We start from the raw sequence: 27,588 nt of genomic DNA, 5'->3' as shown, positions 1-27,588 counted from the left end.
TATTCCAGTAGGAAAGAGTCGATCTAATACTAGTCTTGTTGAATTTTTAATTTTTTTCCCCTGTTTATTGTTAATCTTGCGGTGCAGTAATCCTTTGCCCGCTTTTGGCTCCAATCGTTCTAAATCCCACCAGGAAAGTGGTGGGTGAATAATTAAGGAGGGTGATATCATTAGCACACAGTTTTTTGAATGATCAGTGCTAAATGCCTATGCAGCGATCGTTAAATATTGATGGCGAGACACTTGCTTGGGCAAATACGCTACTTAATCAGAATACATTGAAATATCTATTCAAAACAGCAAACACTTTGGAATAATTTGACATTCGACCAACAAAAGATTTTTTTCACAATTTTTGTTGTTTTTTTCTTACTCGATAGAAATGCTACACTAAGAATCAATTAATCCATAGGTACGTGAGATTCAAAAGAAAAAAAGCCAACTTTGTATTTTCAGTTTATTTTCATTTTTTTTTTCAGATCGAGCGATAGATTAAACGTTCACTTTTGGTCAAAGACCATTTAGATCTCTAATGAACCCTATTTTCTTTATCTGGGTCTCTAAACCCTTGTAATAAATTGTAGGCCGGAAACGCTGTATTCATTTGTTGATACCATTGATCACTGTTTGAAATAGAATACACGGACTGGCTTTTATCAACGCTTTTTAGACAATAACGACTTTGTGGCGGTTATAAGGAAAGCATTACCTAAAAGCAATTACATGCTTTTATTCCAGGGATTCATTAAAAGATTGGTGAATGCTATGTTTTCGTAATGTTTCGTAGCCGCTGTTATGGTGGTGTTGGCGAACTCGGTATTGTTTTAGGGTGTTTTTTTTCTCTCGCTCGACCAAATCAATCTTCCTCTGCATTTCTGTTCTAAGCAAATAACCCCCCCCCCCTCTTTCCCCCAAAACCGAACCCCTTTCCGACCAATGTGCACTACTCTTTCTTTCCATGTAAGTATCTCGATTTCTAGATTATAACCCCGGGTCTTCAAAGGCCACAGATGAAATATGCGGGATCGAGATACATATATTTAAAGGGTTTAATTTTCTTCGTGATATACTACTTTATATACCCGGTTTAAAGCCTACACTTGTTTTCATTTCAACTTACGGAAGGGGGCTTAAATGAAGTTTTAATTCTCTGTCGGTGAATTTGCAATCGTTACCTGATTTTGTTGGTGTTTGTCACTATTTGGATTTCGATTGGAATATTTATTTAATACCATTTTCTGGTAAGTTTGTAAATAACGCCCTCTGTTTGTATTTATACGACTTTTACTGATTTTGCATTCAATGCTGATAAAGTACAGTAAACCTAATGCACTGTATTCATTAAAGAGGCTAGATTGTCAACAAATTAACCATCAGATCTAAATTTTTAGTATGTGATTTGTTCAGCTATAAACTATTATTGGGTAAAGAAAAAAAAATCATGTTTTTCACCATTTAAATTTGAATTTTATCCTATACTTTATATCCATGTACTAGTAGAGCTCTTCTTCAAAAGGAGATCAATGCAGTCTAAAAAATTGCCATGACCATCGAGCCTTGTTAATGTTTTAGGTAATCTGATGGTCGGATAAAATGAATGATAATAGTAAAATCGTTGTCATCTGTGTTTCTCTTTTATATATGCTATTTAATTTGTGGTCATGTTCGCGTTTAAAAAATAACTTGATGCAAGTAAAATAACTTTGGATTTTTTTAAAGTAAGAAAGAACGTTGACATTAATAAGGAGAGAGAGAGAGAGAGAGAGAGAGAGAGAGAGAGAGAGAGAGAGAGAGAGAGAGAGAGAGAGAGGTGGTAGGGTCGCAAATAGCCACGTATGACGGACAAAATCCTACATGTAAATGCCTTTTCATATGTTGAAAAAAAAATACTAAGCTTCAATCTTACACCAAATACAGTTATAACTACAGAGCAACCCCCTAAAAAATCTTAATTATAATTAGCCTTGAAAATTTAAGCACTAATAACAAGATCAATAGACGCCCCCCCCCCCCATATCTTATGTCGAAAGTATATCTTCAAAAGTCTTACATGTACATGTTTAATGGCGCTTTATGGTATGTTAATGAAGGCTTATGGGGGCTTAGTGTAATCTCTGAAACAGGTCAATTCATGATGTCATCAAATTAAATTTCTTATTGATCGGAAAACATGTGTGTACTGACCGCAAATTAATTTAAGATATACCCGTGACATATTAGTGTCTTTATACTATTTCAACTACAGCTTTTTATACATGTACGATTACTACATAAGATGATAGACTTGAAAAAACATATCACTTACATGCGACTTTAATAGTATCAATCTATATACTCTTTAAAGATCTAGTTTCTTAAGACGTTTTTCAATCCCATTGCTTTTTAATTTTTTCTAAACCGATTTTTTAAAAAAATCCAATTACGGCGGAAACTTCATAGTTGAAAAGATAACCGTTGAAGACATTGATTCAATCTCACTGTTGTAAGAAGATTATTTTCTCAAAAACGTTTCAGCTTTTAAACTCCAGTTTCCAATTGAAGGGGTGAAATGTCGTCTTTACGGCTTGTTGAGATGTTATCAGTTTTGTACACAAATAATTTCTCCCGAATTGATTTATTTGACTATCCTCTCTGCAAGTCAACTATCTTACAGACCCCTTTGTCGAAGAAGTGTTGTAAACAAACGATCAAGTTTGAAAACTTCTTATCATAGCAAACATCTTGAGTTTAGTAAGCGGATTTTTATGCAAAAAACTTCAATGGTATCTGTGCAGCTTTTATGTCAATTTTTATGTCTTTAAATCAAAAAGGGTATAGAAATCTATAAATATTGATAATATAAACTGTAGCGTACGGTCGTGTATATATGTACAATGTAGTGACAATAGCATAGATATAGCATACATTGAGAAGGGTAACGTAATATTGTACAATGATACATGTAATGAAAACAAGTCACCGGTAATCAAATGTCGTTGTGAAAAAGGTAACGGGTAGTTATTTGACCGAAATCTCCTTTGTAAATGGTATCATACATGTACAAGTTCATTGTACTTCACTAAATGTGTCTCTCTTTTACTTCTTGGTATATTTTTGTTATGTTACACCCATGAGCTTTCTTATGTTCTTTTTTATGAAATTCAATATCATGTAATAAGGTAAAGTGTCTATACTGCACTTTTGTAAATTTGTATAGTTTTAAGCCAAATGGATACCCTACGCAGTATTTCTAGATTTTCTGGGGAAATTGTTATTGTCGCTAAAATTTATATTTGACCATAGTACTAATTTGCAATTTGTACATTTCGTCTCTTTATGGTGTTTTGAAACCTTTCTCCTCTTGTGAAATTATTTATTCATGTTCTTTATTCAAAATCATGAATTTCATTTCATTAAATATGATAATACATGTATATATACTTGCACATATACATTAAGATCTTACGAGCTCTTTAAGTTAATGTACTTTCTAGTACTTCCGTCTGCGTTTACGAACAGTTTACTAATTCTGTACTTTTGAACAGGAAAACAGTTTTATAAAAAGTCTGAGGCAGGGTTGGGTGGTAATAATCTACATATTAAATGTTAATAAATATTTAATTAGTTGGAGTTTTAGGTTTTTTTTTGTTTATCTTTCATTTACTCTAAAAATCTTTGGTCCTGTTAAATGTTAGAGATCTTTCTATTGCGGTTAAGACAAATCGCAATAACAGATCCCGTATATGTTTTTATTAAGAATTATCTTTCACACTTATTAGAATAACAGATAGATCTCGAAATCCTCGGTACATTGTTCAAAAATCGGAGAACAATAAGACTGTTTTATTTTTCTTGAAAGGGCTGTAAGAAGATTCCAAAAAAAAAAACCCCAGAACCCGTTCTTCTCGCATATTGCTATATATTGCCCATGCATAAACTTTAACGGCTTTAAGATGCAAATTGAACATTACTGTAGCTTGATGTATTTAAATGTCTGCATGACAGAGGTATAGAAACATTGTCTCCGAACGGTATCGGGGAATTTTTAATGCATTGTTTCATCCCCAGTCCTTGTTCGCCTAGCACCTCCATTCATTTAGTAGGAGATTCTATCGTACATCTCATAGCAACCAACTACCAATAGGTTTTAATTAGATGCCCATTGTTCATTCCTCTATCTGGTGTCTTGCCGTGAAGAACGCCATGGGATAGAATAAAACATCTTGGATTTATTTTGACATATTTTTTTTAAATGATGGACTTTTTAAAATATTCATGTTGGGGTTCGCCCCGTCGAATCCGCAAACGCCGCTGGCTTTACATAGTCTAAGTGAGTACAATTTTTTTTCTTTTTCAAATTCACTAAAAAAAAATTTCAACAAAATTTCTAAACTTCGATCTCGTTTTTTAAACACAATTATTTATGATCCTTATTATCAGCATAATGATTATTGTGAACTAATACAATAAGAAATCATTCTTTTCCACAAATAAAGATTAAAATGGTGTTTGGTGACAGGTAAAAACTAATGAGACCTTTGATTTTTTTTTACCTAATTAATCTTGTCATTTACATCGGCTGATCCCGTTAAGAGCTGTCAATATGGGATTATCCGTTAGTAATTACCTTGAAATTAGAAAGGTGCTAATGAACTTTTAAACGATTTTAATTGACGTTTCGCACCCGTGACAAAATAATCGCACTCTTTTAACAAAAGTTATCGCATTTTCCCTGCCAGCTCTTTTGGGTCTTTGCATATTGATAACTTGTTCGTGTATATAATCTTTGTAATGAATTTGGAGGTTATCAATTTTGTCTCAAATGAATTACAGTCGCTGGTTATATAGTTTATTTCCTTTTTTTAAGCAAAGTTAACAAATACTACATGTACGTAGTTGCCTAACTGTCCTAGCTATCTGCTAGTTTAAACTTCACAGCCGAAAACAAAGCACCAATGCAAAAAGACCAGGATTATTATACAATTTTATACAACATTTCAATCGATCCTATTTTAACAAAAGAAATCAAATGATGTTTATCAACTAAGAAATCAAATAAAGTTTAGCTCTGTTGACAAGCGACTATTTAAAAGAATGGTTAATTGGCATTGAATAACATTTAATCCTTTAAATGTATTTAGATATCATTTCGTGTCAGTGCCATTCTCAGTTTTGGACTAACAGGGACAATTTATTAATCTCGTGTCGATATTTGAATTTTTAAAATTGAGAAATTAATTCAATACATTAACTAAGGTTTGTTCATCGTGATATACGGCACATAAGCTAGACTTCAATTATTTAAATATAGAATGCCGTGACAAATAAAATATTGACTTGCCAGCCCTTTACTTTTGTCAACATTGGCCCGTCTAGCGGGGTTTATAAAACTTATGTTGATAGACAAACAAATCTCGAGAGGATCCATAAACATAAATTTAACATTTGATACAAATAAACTCACACATTTGCACTTTGGGTCCAGATTTCAACAGTTAAAAAAATATTTCGCCCATTCTTTCAGAAGCTTTAATCAATTTTCCATTAAATTAATTTAACTTCGATGTATATGCACTCCATTATTAAAGGCATATCGACCGCAAGCTCTTTCACGCCATGCATATTTGAAAGGGTATTTGGTTCATGCATGGATGTCGCAAGGGCAGATAGAAGTAGAGTTCTGTGTATTTTATCATCGTTTGGGTGGTGACAAAAGAAAATACTTACTGCAAGAAAGGAGCCACTTATTTGTAACCCCGGTCTTTGCCGTTGATCTTTTATTGCAATTAGTTAGTGATCCCTGAAACATTTTTTTTGTGGTGTTTTGAATATTAAAAAATGCCCATAATTGTTCTACGGATGGGAAATTGAATCTTGAAGTAAATAGGGAAAAATATATTTAAACTGAAAAAAAGCTTTTTTCGACGGCAAATGTATTTATTCATTATTATTATTTTCTCTTTATGAATTTACCATTGATATAGAATAATATCATGAAAGAAAAATGATTGAGATTTGAATAAACTTTGAACCAAATTGCATTTATTTAGAAAATGTATACTACGTGATATGTCAATGGTAAGTCAGCTAAAATCGTAAGGGAATACTTTTGGCAACATAAGAATTAAAACTTTTTTAAATTTGAACAAAGCCTATTAGTGTGTTTGACAAAAGGTTAAGGTTCAGGGTCAAGGCGATAACAATCTTTTAATTGTACAAATCAAGGCGGCATTGAAAAATTCATGAATGCGTAACCATGCAAAGTTTGATTTTTATATCATGGCACTTTTCAAAGCGTGCATGTCAGATTTAAAAATCGGCATTCCTTTCAACTAATGAACTATGGCTCCATGGTTAAAATAAAAATTAAATGACACACCGAACAGATACAGTCGGAATCCGAGCATGCAACAACTATGCACACACACCACTCCTTTTGCTCAAATTTTTGAGATTTTTTTCTCCTCAAGTTTATTGTAAGATCTCCACCATTCATGATTTCAAAATATCGCCGAGTCATTTATACCAACTAAAGTTGCCCTTTACTTATACTTATAAAAATACATGTATACTACTTTTGATCTCGGAATGTCAAATACTAGTGAGTTTATGTATCAATATTTTAGCTGGTTTACGGCCATGTTTGTCTGTTGTCATGGTAGCGCAACTCTCTGAGGCTGACGATGTCGTATGCAATGACAAGAGACAATGAAATGGCAGAAATCAGTTGTGACAAAATATCTTTATATCAAAATGAAATAAACTGGAAAGAATATGTCCAAAAATAACATATCAGTTTTTAGAAAGGATGGTTTTTTGGGTGTTTTTCTTAATATTTTTTCATCGGTCTTTCATCTTAGAAAAAAAATATGGTTTTATAGTTCTGCTTTTGATATCCTTAATTTATATACAGGGCTATATTTCCCCTCTATTTAACTGCTAATTTTCATCCATAAGATTAAAAGATATGAAAAAATAATTCAAATATCAAATTAAATAAAATGGGGGAGGGGGGGGGGGACAATCAAATAGCGATTGGCGTACACATGGGCGAATATAAAATGCTTCAATATATCAAAGAGTTTTCTTAAGTTCAACTTAATAATTATCTCCTTTTAAAGTAATATACACTTATAAATAAGAGGGTTTTGATTCGCAAGTGTGTCTGATAGTTATGCAATTTGTAGAACAAACATGGGCTTCTATACACAGCTCTGTGGAACTGTGTATAACCTGTTGTACTGCAGAACTAATGAGGAGCCAAAGGGCGTCACTCTTTTGAGTTTTAATGAGATTTTCGTATTACTGTGGTGTAATGTGCAAATATTTGATTTCGCGCTTCTGGTAAACACCAATGAACAGATCTCGGTCGCCAATATACACTTTGAACTACATACGGGGTTTTTAAATCCCGCATTATTGCGATGAACCACTCGAGCCACTCAAGTCTTTCGGGGGAATGAGTCTGTAAAAATTCTTTGGGAGCAAAAATGGGTTTATTATATACTTGATGCCACAACATTTTTTTTCCTTCGAAAGTGCGTGACTATATATACATGTAAAAGAAAAAATATTATAAGGAGCATATATTCATAACTTTATAAGTAAAGACAAGAATTATATTGGTTAGGAATTCTAACACATAATCTACTTGTTTACATTACATATTGTGTACATTTCAATGATATGGGGTTTAATGTTTATTCAGATGGGTTGTGGAAAGGGGGGGGGGCATTGAAAGTCAAAATGCGTATCGCAATTCTGCCATTAATACAAGCTTAAAAAAATCAATGTAATTAGTAATATCAATGAAATTCAATAATTCGCATGTGAATTAGAATTCGTGAATGTTTATATCGAAAATCATAAACATCAATAGAGAGAGAGAGAGAGAGAGAGAGAGAGAGAGAGAGAGAGAGAGAGAGAGAGAGAGAATGCATGTCAATGTTCGAGAATTCCCGATACTTTGCGCAATTATTCCCCATCATAGTTTCACGAACAGGAAATAAATTATTGGACATGTATATTAGATTATCTTGCTAATGGTATCTCGTTTTTCTGATTACAGGTACTCACTGGGTTTTATAGTCCAGAGGCTAGTTGCAGCGGTCAAGCAATTAGGCTCTTCGGCAACTTATAAGTACTACTTCAAAGGATTAACCGAGGATTTGAACAAAACTACAAATTAATCGAGGGGCCCAATCCGTTTTTGAGCTCTGCATTACTCGGTCGATTTGTTGTTGTCTTGTGTGATCGAATAGAAATCCGTTTTTCCTTACTATGTTAGAAAGAGTCAAAGATCCGCCAACAATGTTAGTTTTCGGATTATTCGAAGGGGACCGGGTGTCCCTGGACGTCCCCATCGGGTCGACCGTTGGGGAGGTCAAAAAGATGTTTCAGACTAAACTTAATATTTATATAGACGAAATGAACCGCAAGGATACAAAAGTGCTTGTGCTCCACTACAGTGGCTCCGACTTGGAGGAGAGTTGGTGCTTCACAGATTTGGGAATTCCTGCAGGGGCCACCATAAAAGTGCTTCTTAAGGAGGAAATCCTACCCGCTCTGTATATATACACGACCTACAACCAAGAAACGATCGACATCGTGGACAAACACCTCAACGTGCTCTCTATGGCCGTAGAGGACCTGCGCACGATAGCAGGAAACAGATCGGGTCTACCGGTGTCCATTTTTCGCCTCGTTACGGAGGACGGAAGAGAAATGTACGACGGTCACGTGCTCTATGATTATGGAATTGATAGTGGCGCCACCATTCGATTAGAGAATTGGGATGGATGGAACGAGTTTATCAATTTGTGCATTATGGGATTTACTCCGCAAGTTTTGGCTCAAATTTCTACCGATGAAGTGATCGGTCGATTTCAACAGAAAGTCGCGCTGTTCATCGCAGCACACTATGGTTGTGCTGATTTGGCTCGGGTGCTGATCAAGCAGGGAGTTCGTGCTGATGAACCTATTGGAGTACATCCTCACAAGCTTTGGTGTACAAGCCAAGCCCACATTGAGACCAAAAAGGCCCCGATTCACGAAGCGACAGAGCAGGGTCAGCTAAACGTTCTCCGTTTGATTGTCAACCACGACATTACCTCTGTGATGGCAAGAGATGGCAATGACTTGTGTGCACTTAACATTGCACTGCGAAGAAGCAAGAAACCATGCGCATCTTTCCTCTTGACCAGACAGTGGACAAAGGTTCCGATAGGAAAACTAGGATCCGTTACTGTGCAGACTCTACGAACCATACGTTTATGGTGCGAAGGCGCAAAAGATAGAGCTTACTCAAAATTTGGTCCCGCGAAATCGTCGCTGAAGAAAATGAAGTTTTCCGGGGGTCCGCTTGTGAGTCACGGAGAACCCGTTGTCGACGGTTTCACGAAGAGTCCCATGACAGGAAAACCCCGAGCAGATACAAAGGATAAAGACAAAAAGAAAGCACTGGAAACGTTCTATGAAGTATACGGACTAAAGAAAGAGGACCCAGAAGTCTATTTCAGAAATATGGGAGCTTTGGAAAATTTCAAGAGTCTAAAGCTTAGGAGGAATACTAAATGGGGGAACGTGTTTGATAAATCAGAATTGACTGCTTCTTTTACTAAAGGATTAATGGGTCATCCAGAACACAGTGAAAGCGAGTCATCGGAAAAAGAAGTTAAAGCTGTACCACGTGTTCCGAAATCTTCAGCACTGAAACAGGAAACGATGACAACAGAAAACACAATTGACTCATCGGGGACCATGGGGAAATTCTTAAGGGGAGGAACTCAGACCACAAACCAAGACTCTGTCAATGACAATGTGGTACCTCTTCCATCTTTGAAATCAACAAATACGGCGAAATCTGGAAACGCTGCAGATGAAGATATCAAACAGAGAAAAAACGCCGCAAAGCCCGCTTTCTCTAGTAAAGGATTGCGGAAGCTTAAGTCGGATCTGCATGAACACGAAGAGACAATAGAAGAAGAAGATCCCATATCAAGGCTTCCAACTGAAGATCGTTTGAAACAGGTGACAAAATTACCACCAATAGTTATATCCCGCAATAGGAAGGTGAGCGAAAACGCCGCGGACGACTCCGATAAAGAATCGTCTAGTGATCACAAAGAAAGGACTAAAGACTCGAAACAAAGATTTTTCCAAACCCCCAAAATGCACACGTCTTTACCGAATTTAAACTCCTTGGAGAAAACGAAAACATCGATGGATGAGTCTCCTCCCTCGCCAACAGAAACGAATAAAACTTTTAAAAGCGACAAGAAGAACCGGAAGCGCAGGCGCATCACATCCGCTGCACTGATCTCGCAAGCTAAGGCAGCCGAGGGGGCGGTGCCTCTACCCATGATAAGTCATGAGAACCAGACGAGGCCTTTCTTCTACCACAACGGAAGACGGGAGGAGGATGTAGTTAACCCAGTTATGGACCTGGTCACCAAACATCAGGGGTCCACATCTAGAGACCGGGCCATCAAATCACTGACTATCGCCAACAGCTTTAAAGAAAAGCCCTGGTTAACCCAGGTACGAATGGCTCTGTCCCTTACTTCCCAGTCAATCAAGCGACCACTGAAAGGAACGAATCTTCGAAGAAAGATTATTAAGCAAGCACAGTTTGATTAATGTGTGATGAAAGCAACATCTTAGGAATCAAATTAACAATGAATGTTCTTTTTACCGACTCTTTGTTATCATTTTTATTTTTATGTGTTGTCGACTTTACTTGAATGCATTTAATTTCATATTTAACAAATTACAATGTCGCATCGTATTGTATCTGAAGGTATGAATTGTGATTAATCATTTGTGCCAAAAACTAACGACTCATTAAAATGTCTGTGTATATTTTAATTAAGATGCGTTGCATTGATTCACTCTCTCGCTCCTTATTTCTACTTCTCCACCTATCTCTCTATCTTAGAGGATCAAGGAAGAACAGAGACATTCTGAAAGCCGTGACGTCAATAAATATATACTTCTAATACTAGTGCTAAATAATTATCATGAACTTTTGACTCAGAGGAAATACGCATCACTACAACGAATATAGTTACGTGTGTCTGAATTAAACCCGGTGTGCCTCTCTTCTTGCCCACCAAATTTCTCGAGTCCCTTCCGTAAGTTTAACTTTCCTTCTCCGACGAGTCCATGCAAAGTACTTATCTCTATAGAGATACATATTTAACAAAATTACATGCCATAACTATTGACGGAATAAAATAAATACGTCATCCTACAAAATTTCTCGTCTAAATTCAAATACGTGTATCTTTATCCATACATGTACATTAACACGATTGAAGACCCCAAAGAGCGCAACTATATACATATTAAGAGAAGATATACATTATAATGACAAAAACATGAGATGTTGCAGTATTTGTGAATAGCGCCATTTTCCTTGTTATATCAATTTCTGTTAATTTTTTGTGACTCAGTCTGATCATGACTGATGCCATCCAATTATCTCAACCTACCAGAAGCGGTGTTTTCCTCAATATTTATTTTTGCAAAGAGAGCTCCCCCCTCTCATTTTTGTACAAATGATTGATTCGTTTCACGTTTAATCAGTTGATCATAAGGTTAAAATAGATGCCGTTTACATCCAGATGAATAAAAATACCCATGTAGTTGACTGTAAAATTAATAAAGAACTTCTTCATTGCATTCTCCCATATAAAATGGGAATATTTCTATATATTTGCTGGTATTGTGAAAAACCAATGTGATAGAAACAAACCAAGGGAGCGAACCATAGTAGTGACCTAATTTGCCATTCTTCTTGAATGGGTGCAAAATAATGCCAATTTAATTAGAGAGAATATATTAAATGAGATATGAAAAAAAAGTTCTGCTTTCTCAAGCATTAAGGTGGGTCAACGACGACATTGTATTGTTTAGAAAAAAAATCTCAATTTTGAGCATTGGCTACAAAACAATGTATAACGGCATAAAAAGAAATTAAAAATACTGGGAAAGCTTAACGTAATCCTTTTGTAGAATACTACAAGTACATGTATGTATATTAACCAACGATCATTTTTCACAAAGGCCGATAAATCAATTACATGTACATTTACTTTGTAACAAACCGAAGAATCCATAAGTGTAGTTGATTATATTATCTACAACATTTTCAAAATCTCATAATAAGTGAGATTGTTTGTAACAAGAAAATATATAGCCCCTCGCTTTAGTACCAAAAATAATAGAAAAACTTTTGTAACTATTAAAATTATTTTATTGTATCATTTTCATCTTTACAAATCTACATGTATGTTAAAAAACACTTTGTAACTCATTTTTTTTTCTATTGTTTGTGTTAAACCAGGCCACTTCATTTGGATTAACAAAATATCAGAAATACAAACGCCAGACTATGGCAATTGAAATAAATACCTGCATCAAAAATGCAGTTTGATTTATATTGTCTAGTACGCAAAAAATACTAGGATATACCGGTACAATGTGGAAACCATCTTGAAAACTAGACACGTTCGGTTCACACCATTCCGACTGGTGGTGATATATTTGGGAAATCGTCCTTATCTTTCCTGGATTCCAGCATCACTCGTGGAACTTTTACGGTGAACATTCCGCCATCTTCCTTTTCTACACCATATGTGGCCCTGATACAGAAAGACGGGGGTATTTATCACCATTTAAATTAAAATTTATTCGTTCAATACAGGAAATGAGGAGAACATGAAATGAAAGCTGTATAACTGCAAATAGACTTTTAGACAATTTTTACGATGAAGCTACAACTCTACAGCTTATATGAAATATTACCATATATATATATTGGATATTTTGCAGAAATATTATTTTTCAAAATAACTTAGTCACCATACAATAGTTAATTTGAATTTATAGTCATACCCAAGATAAATATGCAATAATTTACGATTAAATTCAACTTGGTATCAACTTCAATCCCACAATGATCTTTAAAGGAAATGTCTTCTAGTAATTTTCAAGTGATAATGGATTTAAGCAATTAAGTGAATTCATGGCATAAATGGGATGGACCATGAGTTGAATTCAATAACAAAGTAAAAATCATTTAAAATTCCTTCTAAGATATTACTTTGGTTTCACACATAAAAATTCCACGTGTACTATTATAAACTATGCAATGTACACGTATCATCAAAGGTAACATCTTTAGAAGGAAAATGAGAAAAAAACATATATACGATGATATTATTTGCATGCTCCAGGATCATAAAGCAATCAGACTGGAGCCAAAAATTGTTCACTGTCTAGTGTCTCGATTGGACACACATTGGTAAAATTTAAATGCAATTAATGGTGTCTTGATAAATCGTTGTTAATTACAAATTTAACCGTTAAATATGATAAATATTCATTTTATGACTAACTGAAATTTTGACTTAACTCTTAATTGCTTTATGATTTTGATGCCGGGAATCAAACCTGGGACTCTTGCATTTCTAATCAGGAGCTCTACCACTGAGCTACTTTGGCCAATTTCTACACACATAACAAGATAATTTCCTACTGTCATTGACAAACTAGTTCTCACCACATTGCCCCACTGGGAGCGTCCAGCTCTACATTGCTCCAATACTGGAAGGTCCTGCCAGGGTTAATCTTAGGTTGCTGAAATCAGGAGAAAATACAAACTCAGTCAAAACACACCTCAAGAGATTGGATATTTAAGAGGGAAAGATTTAACTGTTCTAATGAATTGGGTACAGATACTTATAAACTATTCGGCACTACAAATGCCTTTAAGGTTGTGAAGTTTAAAAAGAAAAAACAAGAAGATTTACTATGCATTGAGATAAAGAACTAGTCTAATGTGAAAGAAAGTTACTTTCATTTCTGAAACATTAAAAAGTCAAATTCAACAAAACTTTAAGCCAAAAAATTGTGCAGTACTTTCTTTTAGATTCAACTTCAAAAGTACGTGTGTAGTTACACATACATTGATAAACTAGTTTAACTTTCTTTGGCTTCTCAGGAAGCTGTCTTTTATCATTTGTTTATAGTATTGTACATATGTAATAATACGTAAAAATAAATAATATTAAAGTCTTACCATCCCAACCACTCCTTGTGAGAGAGGGGAACATCTCTGCGAGTTGGGAATACTTAAAGTTGTCCATTTACGGTTCCGGATTTGAATGACATCATCTCTTAAGTTATCAACTCTTATGACATATCGCCACTAAAGTAAAAAAAGAGAAAAATTCATTGAAAGGTTAAATAAAATAAATCGTAAGTTTCTCAGGTCAAAATATAATGCTGCAGTTAGGAACTTGGAATTTATTGCAATATTTGAAAAGAGGAGAAACTCTCAACTTAATTTAATAAAATAAAAATTTAGTTATTTCCCTTTACAAGAAGCATTCGTCTTGGTATCATTATGCCCAAGAAACTGTGTATGAAATTTATTTTGACCAAAAACATAGAAAGCTTTCAAAATGCACGTGTTAAACAATGAAATTAACTTGTAACATTCAAAGATAAATATATTATTACAGACACAAAAAGTAAACAGTTAATGTGTAGAATACTTACATAATGTTTGCCTCCTGTGTCTGTCTATAAATTAATAAATTGACACCATTAATTTATACACTAGGATTGTTCACTGATAAACTGAGTTTATACTCATTTATACACCAACTCATTAAAACAATGTTATTATTCTTTGGATATAAATGTATTTTATTATTCAAGGCAATCACACATCATTTATTATTATCGTTTGGATACGGTATGTATTTAGTTTATTTATTTCATAAAACTTGAAACTGCTACAAATTTGTACTGAATATCAAGACTTACTGTGAGTCCTGCCTTTTCTGGTCGTCGGCTGTTAAAACTGAAATACCCTGGTATCTGTCAAATAAAAATAATGAAAATTATATTTTGTGTTACAAAACAGGTCAAAACAATCAAGAAACAATTTATTATACCCCCACCCCCCACCCCCCAAAAAATATTCAGTTCATTTATATTTATCAAATATTTGTGATTATTGATCCATATACCTGATATTTCATGCTTGCTCAGCTGAAATAAGTTGTTCACAGCATCTTATAAAATTCGACTGAACAACATATAGGGGAATTACAAGTGATTCAATGAGAAAGAAAATGTTATCAAAGGAAAGAAAAAAACCACTTACATAATCTGACTTCTTCAAATAAAATGGCATCACAGTCACTCTAACATTCTCAGTTGTTTCTTGAAAGACACTGGTTATCCTCATAAATGATAAAGTACTTATTTCCTCTGAAATGGAAAGATTAAGGAATTTGTATGCAAAACACCAACGGTGTTTCCGCTTTCTACCTGCACCTCAATTCTACTAAAAGTCAAAAAGTATAAGCAATTTTTTTTACTTAGAGCTGCATAAAGTGCATGCAGCTACTTACCAATAAAGGCAGCAGTGTTTGTCTGCCATTTAGCAAACAGCTTGTTTTCTATGATGGGATTTTCTGTGCTTTGATAAGGAAGTACATCTTCATGTGGAACAAGATCAACACCTGGAATTGTACATGCATGTACCAGTATCATCAATTTATGCATGGAAGGGCCAGATGAAAACATGACTAAACTTTCCACGCTGCCATATATAAATCAATACATACAGTATAACGAAATTTCTGAAATTTCTTTGATCTAATTGATGTTATCATTTTGATCTTATTGATGTTATCATTATATTGTATGTCAATTCTTTTTATATTAAAAAGTACTTGAATAACCATGCATACATACCTCTTACATGGACTAAAAATTTACTCATTTTGTTGGTCACATCACTTGCAGCATAAACTCGTTGTATCTGTTTATTCAATTTAGAAATGTACCATTTTCTTAGGGGGGGAGGGGTTAAAACATAAAATTTGATTAAAGCTTGCTAGTCTTGCTAGATATCAAAAGGTAAAGGAAACCACATAATAAAGCCCTTAATAACTCATTACCAGTATAGGACGATTATGTAAGATGATGAGGAAAGATAAATATACTTACACTAACATCGTTACGACGAATGTCTCTTTCATCACATAAAACATGGTAATATTTATGTTTCTTCTCTTTCTTTCTGCCTCCAAAGAACCCATTTGTTTTTCTAAAATACATTGATTGTGGTTTGATTCCAAAGTCCTGCAGTTACATGTAGGTTGCAAAATCCAAACACAACAATTTAAAACAACAATAAAATGTCAAAATGTAAATATTTTGCATCTCAGCTACCATAGTTCTTAAAATGTCATAAGTCGACAGTGTTTCAGTTTTAACACAAGTCAGATGTATAGAATAAAATACAGTCAAAAAACTTTCAAAACAACTTTTGTGTGTTTATATATATGTTTTTCTTTTCATTTCATTCATTTATACATAATTCTCTATGTTTGATTCGATTAAGTGGTTTTTTTTTTTAAGAAAGTAATTTCTACAAATTTTTGTCCATTCACAAAAAATTATGCTTTCAAAAAGGTGTGCACTCAACTTTTAATCAACCTGTTCAGACACAAATTTCCTCCAAATATTGTTAATCGTAAAAATTAAAATATGTTCAACAAATTATATGTTAATGATATACGTACAAACTTTCTAGGTTCTGCTCTGGAGGTTCTGTTATATGAAGAGTGGCGGGATTCTGACCAAAAATTACACCCCTGTATCCAAATGTCTTGTTGATGAATGTCTGTAATGAATGATATAATAGCATGATCATAAAAAACAAACCAGCAATAGAAAGTACGAAAGTGCAAATCACCTAGCTCCCCTCATTTCCCTTGGTCCCCAAGGACAAAAAAAGGAATTGATCAGACTCTAAATAATTTCAGCAACAACCTGTCCAATATCATAGGTTTCTGTGTCTTCTTTTTCATCGATAGCAGGTCCAACAGCTTGACATCTACAAAAAATTATAACTCTGGATTTGGAATCGCCCAAGTGAGATTTGGCGAGAGTGAAAATTTTTGACGTACGTCTCTTAGGACTGAAAATTTTTGACATACGTCTCTTCAGAAGAGACATCCGTCAAAAATTTTCGGTCTCGACGAATTTCACTGAGATTAATATGATGTTGTTTGATGTTTATCGATGAAGAAGTTGTTCATCGGTTGTTTGCTGTAAGAAATAATGTGTCATTAAAATTTTCATTCTTGTTCATTTCAGTTGATACATGCCATATCATAAGATAATAAAAAGAAGTCGGTATTTTTCACAATACCTTAGAGAAAGTTGCCTTCCACATATTTTCAAAGGAAAGCACTGTGTGTTTATCCTTTTTAAGGACAAACACAACAACGTACGCATCTCAAAATAATGTTGATCTAAAAATCATGTAGGAACTACTCCACGAAATATAAACCTGGAAACGTTGAAGTGGATAAACAAATTCCGGTAAAAATGACTGCACATCGATGAGCGGTACGTTTGCAACATGCATCAGAAAATGAAAATGCATTTGTGTATTATAGCAAACAGTAATACCAGGGACGTTGAAAATTGAATATCAACTATAAAACACATCAAACTTCGAAATCCTTTTAAAAATCCGTTGGGGGGGGGGGGGGGGGGGGGGGGCTTAATATTAGGTTTATCTTAAGTTTATGCATCAACTTCATTTTTGTACACTGTTCATGTTCAAAGGTAGAGGGTCTAGTATTCACTTTAAACTTTGACCTTCTTCTTGTAGAAAAAAATGGGTCGGTTGACAAAATGGTTGGGATTGCAGTCCTGCTACATGAAGTCCCCCCCCCCCCCCTCCCAAAAAAAAAATCAATGTTAGGATAAATCGCACGAGTTTGCAATCAGCGAAGGAAATATAATAACTTGGTTTAGTCCAGCGGACCCTGTCGTACAGGTTGTGAACTGTATACATAATTATGCCACGTACATGTAATTCGTATATTATGTATAAATATATGGATTCATCGATCACTTCTATAAAATTCAATTTTGTGGTTGGTTTGTTTGAATACGTATTATGCATATAATCATGATACACTATTACACAAAACATATAACTGTAACCAGTTATTTTTCAGAGGCATGGCAATGGGATCGTACAGAAAACAAGATATCCCTCCATGCGCTGATTATTCAGAGATTTCACGTTTCCGGTAGTTCTTATCTGTAAGAAGAAATGGAGTCTCTTAGAGTTGGTGTGACCTTACTGGTTTTGATTCCTGTAGTAAGTACGTTCATGTTTGGAGAGCGCTGTACTATCCTTCCACAGGGGTAAGTTTTTTGTACTCTGCAGCACACTTATCTATATTTACATCAACCTTACGACTTTTTCTCCTCTCTTTCTGAAGAAAACCGATTGTTATTCATACATGTAGCTTTATAGAACTCTGACGGGACTAAAATCTACCCGATCCAGTTCTAACCAGTTTATCGTTCGGTTGGAACCTTCAGCAACCTAAGAAAAGTCACGGACTGCACGAAATAAACACGAGTTTGGCATAATCATCACGATGATAATGCCAAACATAAATCCCCATATAAGACGTCTTGGCTATTCCTTCTATTTTAAAGTACTGACGTACATTAACCATGATTTAATTACCTTTTCCCACTTTTTACATATATGATTACTTCAATTTTTTTTTTTAAAGAAAATATAAATATGAACAATTTTAAAATGATTTCGTCGATGATTCATACAGGCAATGAAGGTAACGATCATTGCAGAAAAAATTAACATAACCCGCTTAGTACGCAGGTTATGTATTTTCTCTGCAATGTCACTACCTTCCTAGCCTGGATGAATCACCATATACGCATTCAGTATTCAAACAAGAGTGATAGTTTTGATATAATATTTAAATTATCATTTCAACAGGACTAGCTATTTCATGCACCTAGCATCAAGGGGGGTACAGGGGATGAAATTGAAGTTATAGGTGTAGTACGCTAGCTCCCCTCCCCTCCCACGGATTAGGATTTTCAGAATTTTTGGAAGTTTGAAGAATGGCCTCTTTTGGATTAGTCTCCCCCCCCCCTCTTTCAAAAACGACACATCACTAAGGTATTCATCTTCAGGTTTATCCCCGATGGGGAGCATCGGGACTATGTAGTGCCGGGGAGCTGTACGAACGGCACCATTGACTGGAACTACCCAAAGGAGTACGTCATCATTCACTTCAAGGGGGAAGGTCACGTTCAATATTCCGTATGTCTGGGAGGAAATCTAGGTGGTGACATGTTCACGCTTTATGACGTCACTGGGGACACAAAACAAGCTATTCCAAAAGGTGTGCATTCTTTTAGATACATTTTGAATTGTTGTGTTTGCTTTAATTGCAAATCAAAGAACAATAGAATACATGCCGTCAAAATAAAGGTAAAATAACATGTGTTTTATCCCTTTTTTTTTTAGGTACATGGCCATGTGTACAAGCTCAAAATGGTCATGTTTCTATTGAGATTCATGCACCGGAGTTTCAGACTTACATGGGAGCTGTAGACTATTCTGTCCAAACGTCTTAATATAGTGTGTATATTTCAATGATGAATAAAACTGTATGAACGTTAACTTTATAAAAAAAATACTTTTTATATGAATTAATTGTTTTTTGCATCACGAAAGTTACAGTCCTTGTTTTTTAATAAGTTTGCGATTCTTAATGCGAATATTGATGAACTAAAAAAAAAATTAATCACAAAACCCTATGATAAGACAGAAAGCTGTACGAACCATTCGTCCGCACATCCGTCTATGTTTCTGATGGTACACTACTTGAAATTTCCGATTACAGTATAATTGGATGCTTGATGAAAGAAGCAGACTGTGTATATTGCGGAAAACCTTTGTAACTGAAAATTTACCGTGACGTTGCACAGTTTTTTACCCTCAGTTTTTCATCCCCTTTTTTCCCGTTCAGAAATATTTATGACGTCATAAAAAAACCATATCTCTCAAAGATGCGCGTGACGTTATGAAAAGAATATGTTTTCAAACAAAGATAGCAGATGCTTTGACAACGTTGCTAAGTCGGTATTCTATAACTGAACAAAGCCAACAACAGCAGCAACGACTCACTCCAACAAGATGATAGTGCTATCGCAGCTTATCGTTCACGGCATCCAGTGGGCTTACGACCAAGCAGTGCGAGCTGTAAAGATTCATAGTAAGGATTTTAATAATTTTTTCTCTCCAAAATTTGAAGTTTGCAGTAGTTGAATAGTTTGAAATTGATGCAATATTTCCGTTGTTTTCGTCTGTTTTGTAGCATCGGACCTTTCGTTGGATGATCGCAAGCGCATTATGAGGGAAGGTTCCAGTGTGGACGATATCACTATTTCTTCCAGCACCAGTGTGTCAAGGCCAAGGTCAGTAAATTTACAACCCCACTCTCAGCGCTAGCATCAATTATGCCAGTGGTTCCAGTACTTTCATTATAATTAAGGGGCGGGACAGTTGTTACAGCACATATGCGAAACTACTGCAGTTACATCAGGGTTAATAATAGATTTGATTTGATGCTAAGATGGCCATAAATTTCTTATATATGTAATTAGTCTCAGTATCGATACTTGATTGAGATGCAAAACTTACTATACTTCTGGACATAGTTCTAGGTCGTCCATTCATTTAATGATACTGCTTTATCAAAATGGAGAAGTTTTGCGGGACGCTTTATTTTGAGTATTTTCCAAAAATAAAAGCGCTTTGTTGCTGGCTTTTTTAGGAATGGCTCCAGGGGAAAACTCGCACTCCCAACCGTCCCCTCTACGAGTGTGGACGACTCAAGAATCTAGATACAGAGAAATGCCAGAATCAAAGAAGTCCGAGTAGAAAGGAAAAAATCCGGGCAAAATTTTTTATAGATATATACAGCGAAAAAATTATAATCATTATTCAAAATGTATTTTGAATTACTTATCTCTATACAAAAATGAAGTAAAACAACAGTTGATATTATCATGAACTCATTATTTTTTTTATGTATATTATTTAGGAAGTTTTATAAAAATAAAAAGTATTGAATTGTTTTAAAGACTTATTCTATATCATACGAGGAGTCGATTTATTGATTATGAAAGTTGAGAATAGCATATTTTGGCAAGAGTATATGATTGGTGTTCATTATCTTTTGATGATCGCTCTGTTGTGAAAATAAGACATTTTGCACATTTACCAACCATTTTTAAAAAGTCCGAATAAAAGGCCTGCTAAAAATTACTGCGCAGATAAACCAAATCATGAAATGTTCAAAGATCCCGGATTAAAAACGTTTGTCCCTATCGGACATTGTACAATTGTACCAATATTTTCAAAGACACTTGATTTGCAATGAACAACGTTTTCCAATGAACAAGAGCATATTTTTTTTTCATTTTTAACATTTTGAGTAAACGCGTTCATGGAGATTTTTAACCCAACTGGTAGTTGTTATAAAATGTTGGACGAAAATGAAACAGATATGCAAATAATTTGTCAGGAATTCAATTAAAAATAGTATTGTCAAATTATCTAATCTATATTTCTGTCTTTTACTAATTAACAATTTTTAATTGTCAATGAGTCCATGACTAATTAATTAGTCATGGACTCATTGACAATTAAAAATTGTTAATTAGTAAAAGACATTTCCTTATTCTTGAGTACTTTTTTGCGACTTACTCGTGTGAAGGTGGTTTAAAGAAAAGAAAAAAGAGTGGTTTATTTAAATCTAATTCATGGACAGGGAAACGTAAAATTCGGTACTTATTATTTGTGCGGTAAAAAAAATGAGGAAAAATCAAATCGGTGTTCACTTTACAACTTTCTTAATTGACATTCCATAAGTATAAAAAACTACTTTACTTGGAACTTTTACAATTTGTTACAATTCTGTAAATTTTTGAAATTATTGTCATCGTGGTGAAAATAATTAACTGTAGACCACAATCTTCCAAATTAAGACAAATTAAACAATTGATTTGATTAAGGTTTCACTGGATTTTTTTTTTTGATCGAAAAATTTGTTTCATATATAAGAACAAACTGGAAAATAATGACAACTCATATGTTAGAGATGAACATAAAATTTTATTACATTACAATTAGTATAACTTCAATTATGGATATGGATTTGAAATGTTAATTAATTGATGTTGTAATTATTGAAGACTTAGGTGTGCTGTAAAATCACAGCGACAGGTTGGCAAAATTCTGCGTCAACAGCTGCAGTTGTAAGCGGAAGCCTTCATCATGCGCATGTCTAGGTCTTTTTGGAGCATCATCTCTGAAAAACCCTGCATGTCTCTTGCGAGATTGACGTCTCTGGAAGGGATAAGAAAATTAAAAACGGTCACATTTGATATTTTGAAAACTCTTTGGCAAAATAAACAACTTCATTTGTAAAAGGTTGTAAAAATTTCCTCACCTTGCTATGGTGGTCGTTGTTCTTTTGAGACGATGCCTGGATTCCTTGGGTGACGTTGCTTCTGCACTGTAATGAGATAAGTGTGTCAGACAATACTGTAAATATGGTAACAAAATACACTAGTTACTTATATAATTATGACTTTATTTGGAATAGGCATCAATGTAAGTACATTGAGTAATGGCAACGTACATGTACGTATTGGTTATTCTTCATGGCACCGGAAGCATGCCCTGGCTGCGTTGCTGCTTGTCCAACATAGTTTATTGCTGTTGCTAGTGTTTGAGGGGCACTGGGAGCAGGTCCTTGCTGCGTTGTTGCTTGTCTTACAGAGTTAATTACTGTTGCCAGTGTTTGAGGGGCACTGGGAGCAGGACCTGGCTGCGTTGTTGCTGGTCCTGTAGAGGTTACCGCTGTTGCCAGTGTTTGAGGGACACCGGAAGCAGGCCCTGGCTGCGTTGTTGATATCGATCCTTTAGAGGTTATCGCTGTTGCCAGTGTTTGAGGGGCACTGGTAGCAGGTCCTTGCTGCGTTGTTGCTTGTCTTACAGAGTTAATCGCTGTTGCCAGTGTTTGAGGGACACTGGAAGCAGACCCTTGCTGCGTTATTGCTTGTCTTACAGAGTTAATCGCTGTTGCCAGTGTTTGAGGGACACTGGAAGCAGACCCGGGCTGCTTTGTTGCTGGTCCTGTAGAGGTTATCGCTGCTGCCAGTGTTTGAGGGACACTGGAAGCAGGACCTGGTTGCGTTGTTGCTGGTCCTGTAGAGGTTATCGCTGCTGCCAGTGTTTGAGGGACACTTGAAGCAGGACCTGGCTGCGTTGTTGCTTTTCTTACAGAGTTAATCACTGTTGCCAGTGTTTGAGGGGCACTGGAAGCAGGCCCTGGCTGTGTCGTTGTTGGTCCCATTGTGTTTAAAGGTGTTGTGAATGTCTGAAGGGAACCGGAAGCAGTGATTGCTGTTCGTAGTGCGTTCATCCGTGCTGTCAGATGATCAACTTGTTGGTCAGTGACATTGCTTCTTGTATTCTGCGTTTGAATAATTATAGACAGACATTCAGTATAAATGCATAAAGGTTGCACGGGCAACCTATTTTATATTCATTGATAATAAAACTATATAAATGTAATTATTTCTTTTTTGTTGTTTTGTGAAACCAAACTTTTATCATCTTTTACCTAAGTGTACACATTGTGGGTAAAAATGTGATAGAAATCCCTTTAGTTTGATCGCTTAATTTTATAATACGTATTATATCAAAGTTAGACCAATCCCTGTCATTGACCACTCACGGTGTTTCCCGCCGTCCGCCTTGGGGTGTAGGGCCTCGCCCTCTTTGCTCTCGCCTGACGGCTATCTTGAATCCTTGCTTGCTGTGGAATTAAAACATGTTGTATTATTTCAAAGAAAAAAGTGATGAAGTGAGTGTATTTCTTTGAATTGCATAGGAACGTTGATCATTCCCAGAAAAGAGTGATGAAGTGAGTTTATTTCTTTGAATTGTATAGGAACGTTGATCATTTCCAGACAAGGTTGATCGGGGTTTTGTGTGCATTTTTCTTGACCTACCCACTTTCCAGACACTTTACCCCGGTCTGCGGAGGATGTTGACTTTGATATTTTCGGAATGGCTGAGGATCCTGAATTCGAAGGTTGTGTGGCACAGTCCTTAGATTTGGAAAATTAGATAAAGTACATGTACATGTGTAAAAAATCCACAGATATGAAACTCGATTTTGAAATAAACATTTATCTGAATGTAAGTTTCGTTGTACAAGTGTATAGAATACTTAAAGAATATCTTACCAATTTTAGCAGCGACGAGATTTGATCGTCAAGCTGGATGATAAACGTTGGGTCCTATGAAAAAGGAAAGATTAAGAAATTAAGAAATACAATGTATGAATAGAGGTGTTGAAATTAATTTCGATCGTAGATACATGCATGTATTCACAATTAAGATATACATGTGTATTTACAAAATGCCGCCTAACCTTAGAAGGTGTTCGACTCTGGCCATGTTTCAAGCTGTCTGCCTGTCGCGCCTGCTTCTATAAAATGCAGAGTAAAAGGTATTATCTCTGTACCAAACATATATATATATATATATATATATATATATATATATACACACACCAGGCTTGGGGTAATGCTAAATGTAATGGTAATGCATTGCAATGCATTACATGTTTTCAAAGAAATGCTAGTAATGTGTAATGCCTCAAAATTAGCATTACAAGTAATGCTAATGTAATGCATTACTTTTCAAAATCTAGTGTAATGCTGGCATTACATGGCATTACTTTGCATTACTATGCATATTTATGCATGTTCACTTTAAAAAATGTGATGAATAAATGAATAGTTGAAATTGAATTTGATTAGATTTATTTTTAAAGAAAAAAGAAATAATTCTAATTGAGAAAAAAATGTTTTAATTGTACATGTTTTATTAAAAAAGGTTTTTAAAAATTCATTTTTGAATTTTTTATATTACTAAAGATAACAACACAATTTCATAACATTTTTAAGAGTGTTGTTATTAAGAGTTTTTAATCATTTAAACAATTTACTCCATGTATATTATACACATACACACACACATTATATATCATATAATGTGGATGAAATATTTTGTTTAAAACAAAAACCACGTACCTTAATCATTGAGGTTCGGGACATAGATTTACCCTGCAGTTCTTTCGAACTGGAATGTTTGCTTCCGTTCAGGTTCTTGAATTGAAAAAATATATATATAATAAATGTTATTTTGTGCTATAAGAAAAGGTCATAAGATGAAAGTGAGTTTAAAAAAAAGATTTTAAAACGGGCAATACCCCCCCCCCCCCCCCCCACCGAAAAAATTGTTAAATGAAAAATAATATTAAATATGGTTTTAAAAGCAAATGTCAAACCTTGCCGCAGGCCGATGTATACCCTGGTGGTGATATAGCCAACCTTTTGACGGCTGCTGTAAAATCCTCAATGTCGACTTCATCGAAGTTCTTGAAAAAAAATATACATTAAACTTTTGCAAACATATTGTAAGACTACAATGATAATAAAATATGGAACTTATAGTTTCAGTACGAACATATCACAGATGGGAGATTTAGGATGAAAATCACCGATTGCCCGATTCCCATGAAATCAAGGGAGAAAATTAAATTAATTTATTAGAAATTGTTTCAAATTGTGAAATATATCAGAGGCATACCCTTTTGTTTGTTGCTTGAGCCATAGTCTCGAATGAAACAAATATTTTGCTTGGATTGCAGAGGTGACTTCACCCAGCGATTGATACTTTGCGTATGTAATGAGACGTTACTACGCAAAATGCAACGTAAATATAATCAAACGATTGTTACGTCACAATTACATTATTACGTCATAAAAGTCAAAGAAGAAAAAATATGAAAATATTGATCTGTGTATATTCGATAATTTATGCATTAAATAAAATGACAATGCATTGATGTAAAATTTAACAAAAGGTAATGGACAACACTGCTTATCTGAGCAACAACGTCCCATTTGATTATAAGGGCCTTCTTTATGTACTATTATTAAAAATATCACATATAATTGTAACTGCAAAGTGGTTGAATGCAAACATTACCTTTATCCATTTCTTAAAATGTAAAAGTTAACCCTCTCAAAACTTTGCATGCTTACATTTTGTATATCAATTTTAAATCAACTTGCATGTACTTTCACATTTATATATGTCTGTCAAATTCTTTAATACATGTATGATGTAATTTCGACCCATCATGGTCCAATTCTTATACCACTTGACAGAAAATCGATATGGAATTGATAAGTTTGGTATTCACACTTTTAAACTTTAGATCATCTTATGTAACCACTGTCCTATTATTCTTCGAAAGGGTGAGGTGATCTAAGTTTTTTTTTAATAAATCATTTACAAAAACTATTACTACATGATTGTATTCAATGCGTTAAAATCGCAAGGTGCATATGACATTTAGTGACATGACTCATTTTTCATCTAATCAGCGGTCAAAGCAAAAAGAAAGACCATTGCTTGGCGAAGAAGTTTGAATAAGCCAATGAAAAAGTTGTTCTTAGCTGATTGGATAATATTTTTTAAAGAGATTAAGGAGAAACTTTGTCATTTCGCTCTCTCCACCTCCTCGCTAATTAACTTTTAAAAACTAATACCTAAAATGCTAAATCTTTGTCCAATACTTTTAATTTATTGAACAATATACAGCGCTGCATGCACGGTTCACTTCTTGCTCAAAAGAAGTTGAATTAATAATCGAGTAGTGACAACTGTATGTCTATTGAAAACGAATACTTATTCTATTTATAGATATTGATATGTTATTGTACTTTAAAAAAAAAAAAAACAATTTATCTGTTATATAAATATTTCTTTAAATTTTGGCACCGTCTGGCCTGCAGTATTAATTTAAAACTAAAACCGTATGCTACTTTACGAGAATTATTTGTAAACACAGCGCCTGCAAATTTTTAATAGTGTTAAATCCATTAATCTACTAAACATGTTTCATAACATGAAAGCTATTATACTGGTGTTTCCTATTTAGTTACATGTACATTGTATTTATTTTGTTATTGGTCACCAGACTGCTACATATTAGTCACAACTTTGAAATCCTTATTATGTTTTATTTCTTTCATTAACGCAAACAAAAACAACTTAGGGTATATTACAGCAGTCTCTACACTTAATTTCAACAGATAAAACATATAAAAGGAAATCATAAGTGAAAAATAAGACACCGCTCAGATCAACCCATTTTCGTAAGATGATCGCAATATACACTTACGATTTAATTCGCATCCGCTTGAGGACACTGTTTTTATTATTACAGGTGTCACAAATCAGTATGTTTTAAAATTCTGAGCAAAACATTTATATTTGGAGCTACATAGTCAATTGAACTAATTACATTATCTCCCAAACCTAACTAAAATCGACAAACAGCCCCCGGTCTCGCCTGAATGAATAGTTTCAATGTTGTTGGTATTGTATTAATATACAATGGGATATGAGGTACAAACCGGTATGCTTGCGTTAAATACCGGTAATAATAGCAAGCGTCTAATGAGACACAACATAATGATACAAGAGTAAAAAAAAAAGGAAAAAGTAGATTGGTCAATTGCAGACTTACGTTGACTATGCAACAAACTTCATTGGTGGATTAGAAATTGGGAAAACCCTGT

The 27,588-nt window shown here is 34.5% G+C and overlaps 4 protein-coding genes across 5 annotated transcripts; 2 read left to right on the top strand and 2 right to left on the bottom strand.

Annotated features, from left to right (window-relative positions):
• The first annotated feature begins 1,085 nt into the window (after positions 1 to 1,085).
• Positions 1,086 to 10,845, top strand: LOC105319396 (uncharacterized). Of its 2 annotated transcripts, none has more exons than XM_011416919.4 (2): positions 1,086 to 1,241; positions 8,048 to 10,845. In XM_011416919.4, the coding sequence occupies exon 2, from the start codon at positions 8,260 to 8,262 to the stop codon at positions 10,615 to 10,617; it is 2,358 nt and encodes a 785-aa protein (XP_011415221.3). In that variant the 5' UTR covers positions 1,086 to 1,241; positions 8,048 to 8,259; the 3' UTR covers positions 10,618 to 10,845. The 2 variants fall into 2 exon arrangements, with proteins under 2 accessions (XP_011415221.3, XP_011415220.3); XM_011416918.4 differs by lacking the exon at positions 1,086 to 1,241 and adding an exon at positions 4,096 to 4,309.
• Positions 10,846 to 12,477: 1,632 nt separating this feature from the next.
• LOC105319395 (polymerase delta-interacting protein 2) lies at positions 12,478 to 17,377 on the bottom strand. Its single transcript, XM_011416917.4, has 12 exons — positions 17,219 to 17,377; positions 16,837 to 16,900; positions 16,587 to 16,687; positions 16,009 to 16,108; positions 15,754 to 15,820; positions 15,408 to 15,518; positions 15,158 to 15,264; positions 14,815 to 14,868; positions 14,545 to 14,568; positions 14,063 to 14,191; positions 13,544 to 13,620; positions 12,478 to 12,623 (listed from the first exon to the last, which is right to left on the bottom strand). The coding sequence occupies exons 1-12, from the start codon at positions 17,302 to 17,304 to the stop codon at positions 12,497 to 12,499; spliced, it is 1,047 nt and encodes a 348-aa protein (XP_011415219.2). The 5' UTR covers positions 17,305 to 17,377; the 3' UTR covers positions 12,478 to 12,496.
• Positions 17,378 to 18,041: 664 nt separating this feature from the next.
• On the top strand, positions 18,042 to 20,990 carry LOC117692526 (uncharacterized). The gene is made up of 5 exons (XM_034480686.2): positions 18,042 to 18,231; positions 19,039 to 19,250; positions 19,376 to 20,126; positions 20,229 to 20,328; positions 20,688 to 20,990. The coding sequence occupies exons 1-3, from the start codon at positions 18,137 to 18,139 to the stop codon at positions 19,483 to 19,485; spliced, it is 417 nt and encodes a 138-aa protein (XP_034336577.2). The 5' UTR covers positions 18,042 to 18,136; the 3' UTR covers positions 19,486 to 20,126; positions 20,229 to 20,328; positions 20,688 to 20,990.
• Positions 20,991 to 22,010: 1,020 nt separating this feature from the next.
• On the bottom strand, positions 22,011 to 25,730 carry LOC109617518 (melanoma-associated antigen E1-like). The gene is made up of 10 exons (XM_034480684.2): positions 25,586 to 25,730; positions 25,284 to 25,373; positions 25,027 to 25,101; positions 24,363 to 24,419; positions 24,175 to 24,228; positions 23,938 to 24,036; positions 23,661 to 23,741; positions 22,560 to 23,396; positions 22,368 to 22,433; positions 22,011 to 22,264 (listed from the first exon to the last, which is right to left on the bottom strand). Exons 1-10 carry the CDS (start codon positions 25,607 to 25,609, stop codon positions 22,130 to 22,132), a joined length of 1,518 nt encoding a protein of 505 aa, XP_034336575.2. The 5' UTR covers positions 25,610 to 25,730; the 3' UTR covers positions 22,011 to 22,129.
• Between the last annotated feature and the right edge of the window lie 1,858 nt (positions 25,731 to 27,588).

This window comes from Magallana gigas, chromosome 3 (genome assembly GCF_963853765.1).
Source record: "Magallana gigas chromosome 3, xbMagGiga1.1, whole genome shotgun sequence".
NCBI classification, from domain to species: Eukaryota; Metazoa; Mollusca; class Bivalvia; order Ostreida; family Ostreidae; genus Magallana; species Magallana gigas.
Note: the sequence above shows the minus strand (reverse complement) of the source record. Positions and strands in the feature narration are given on the sequence as shown.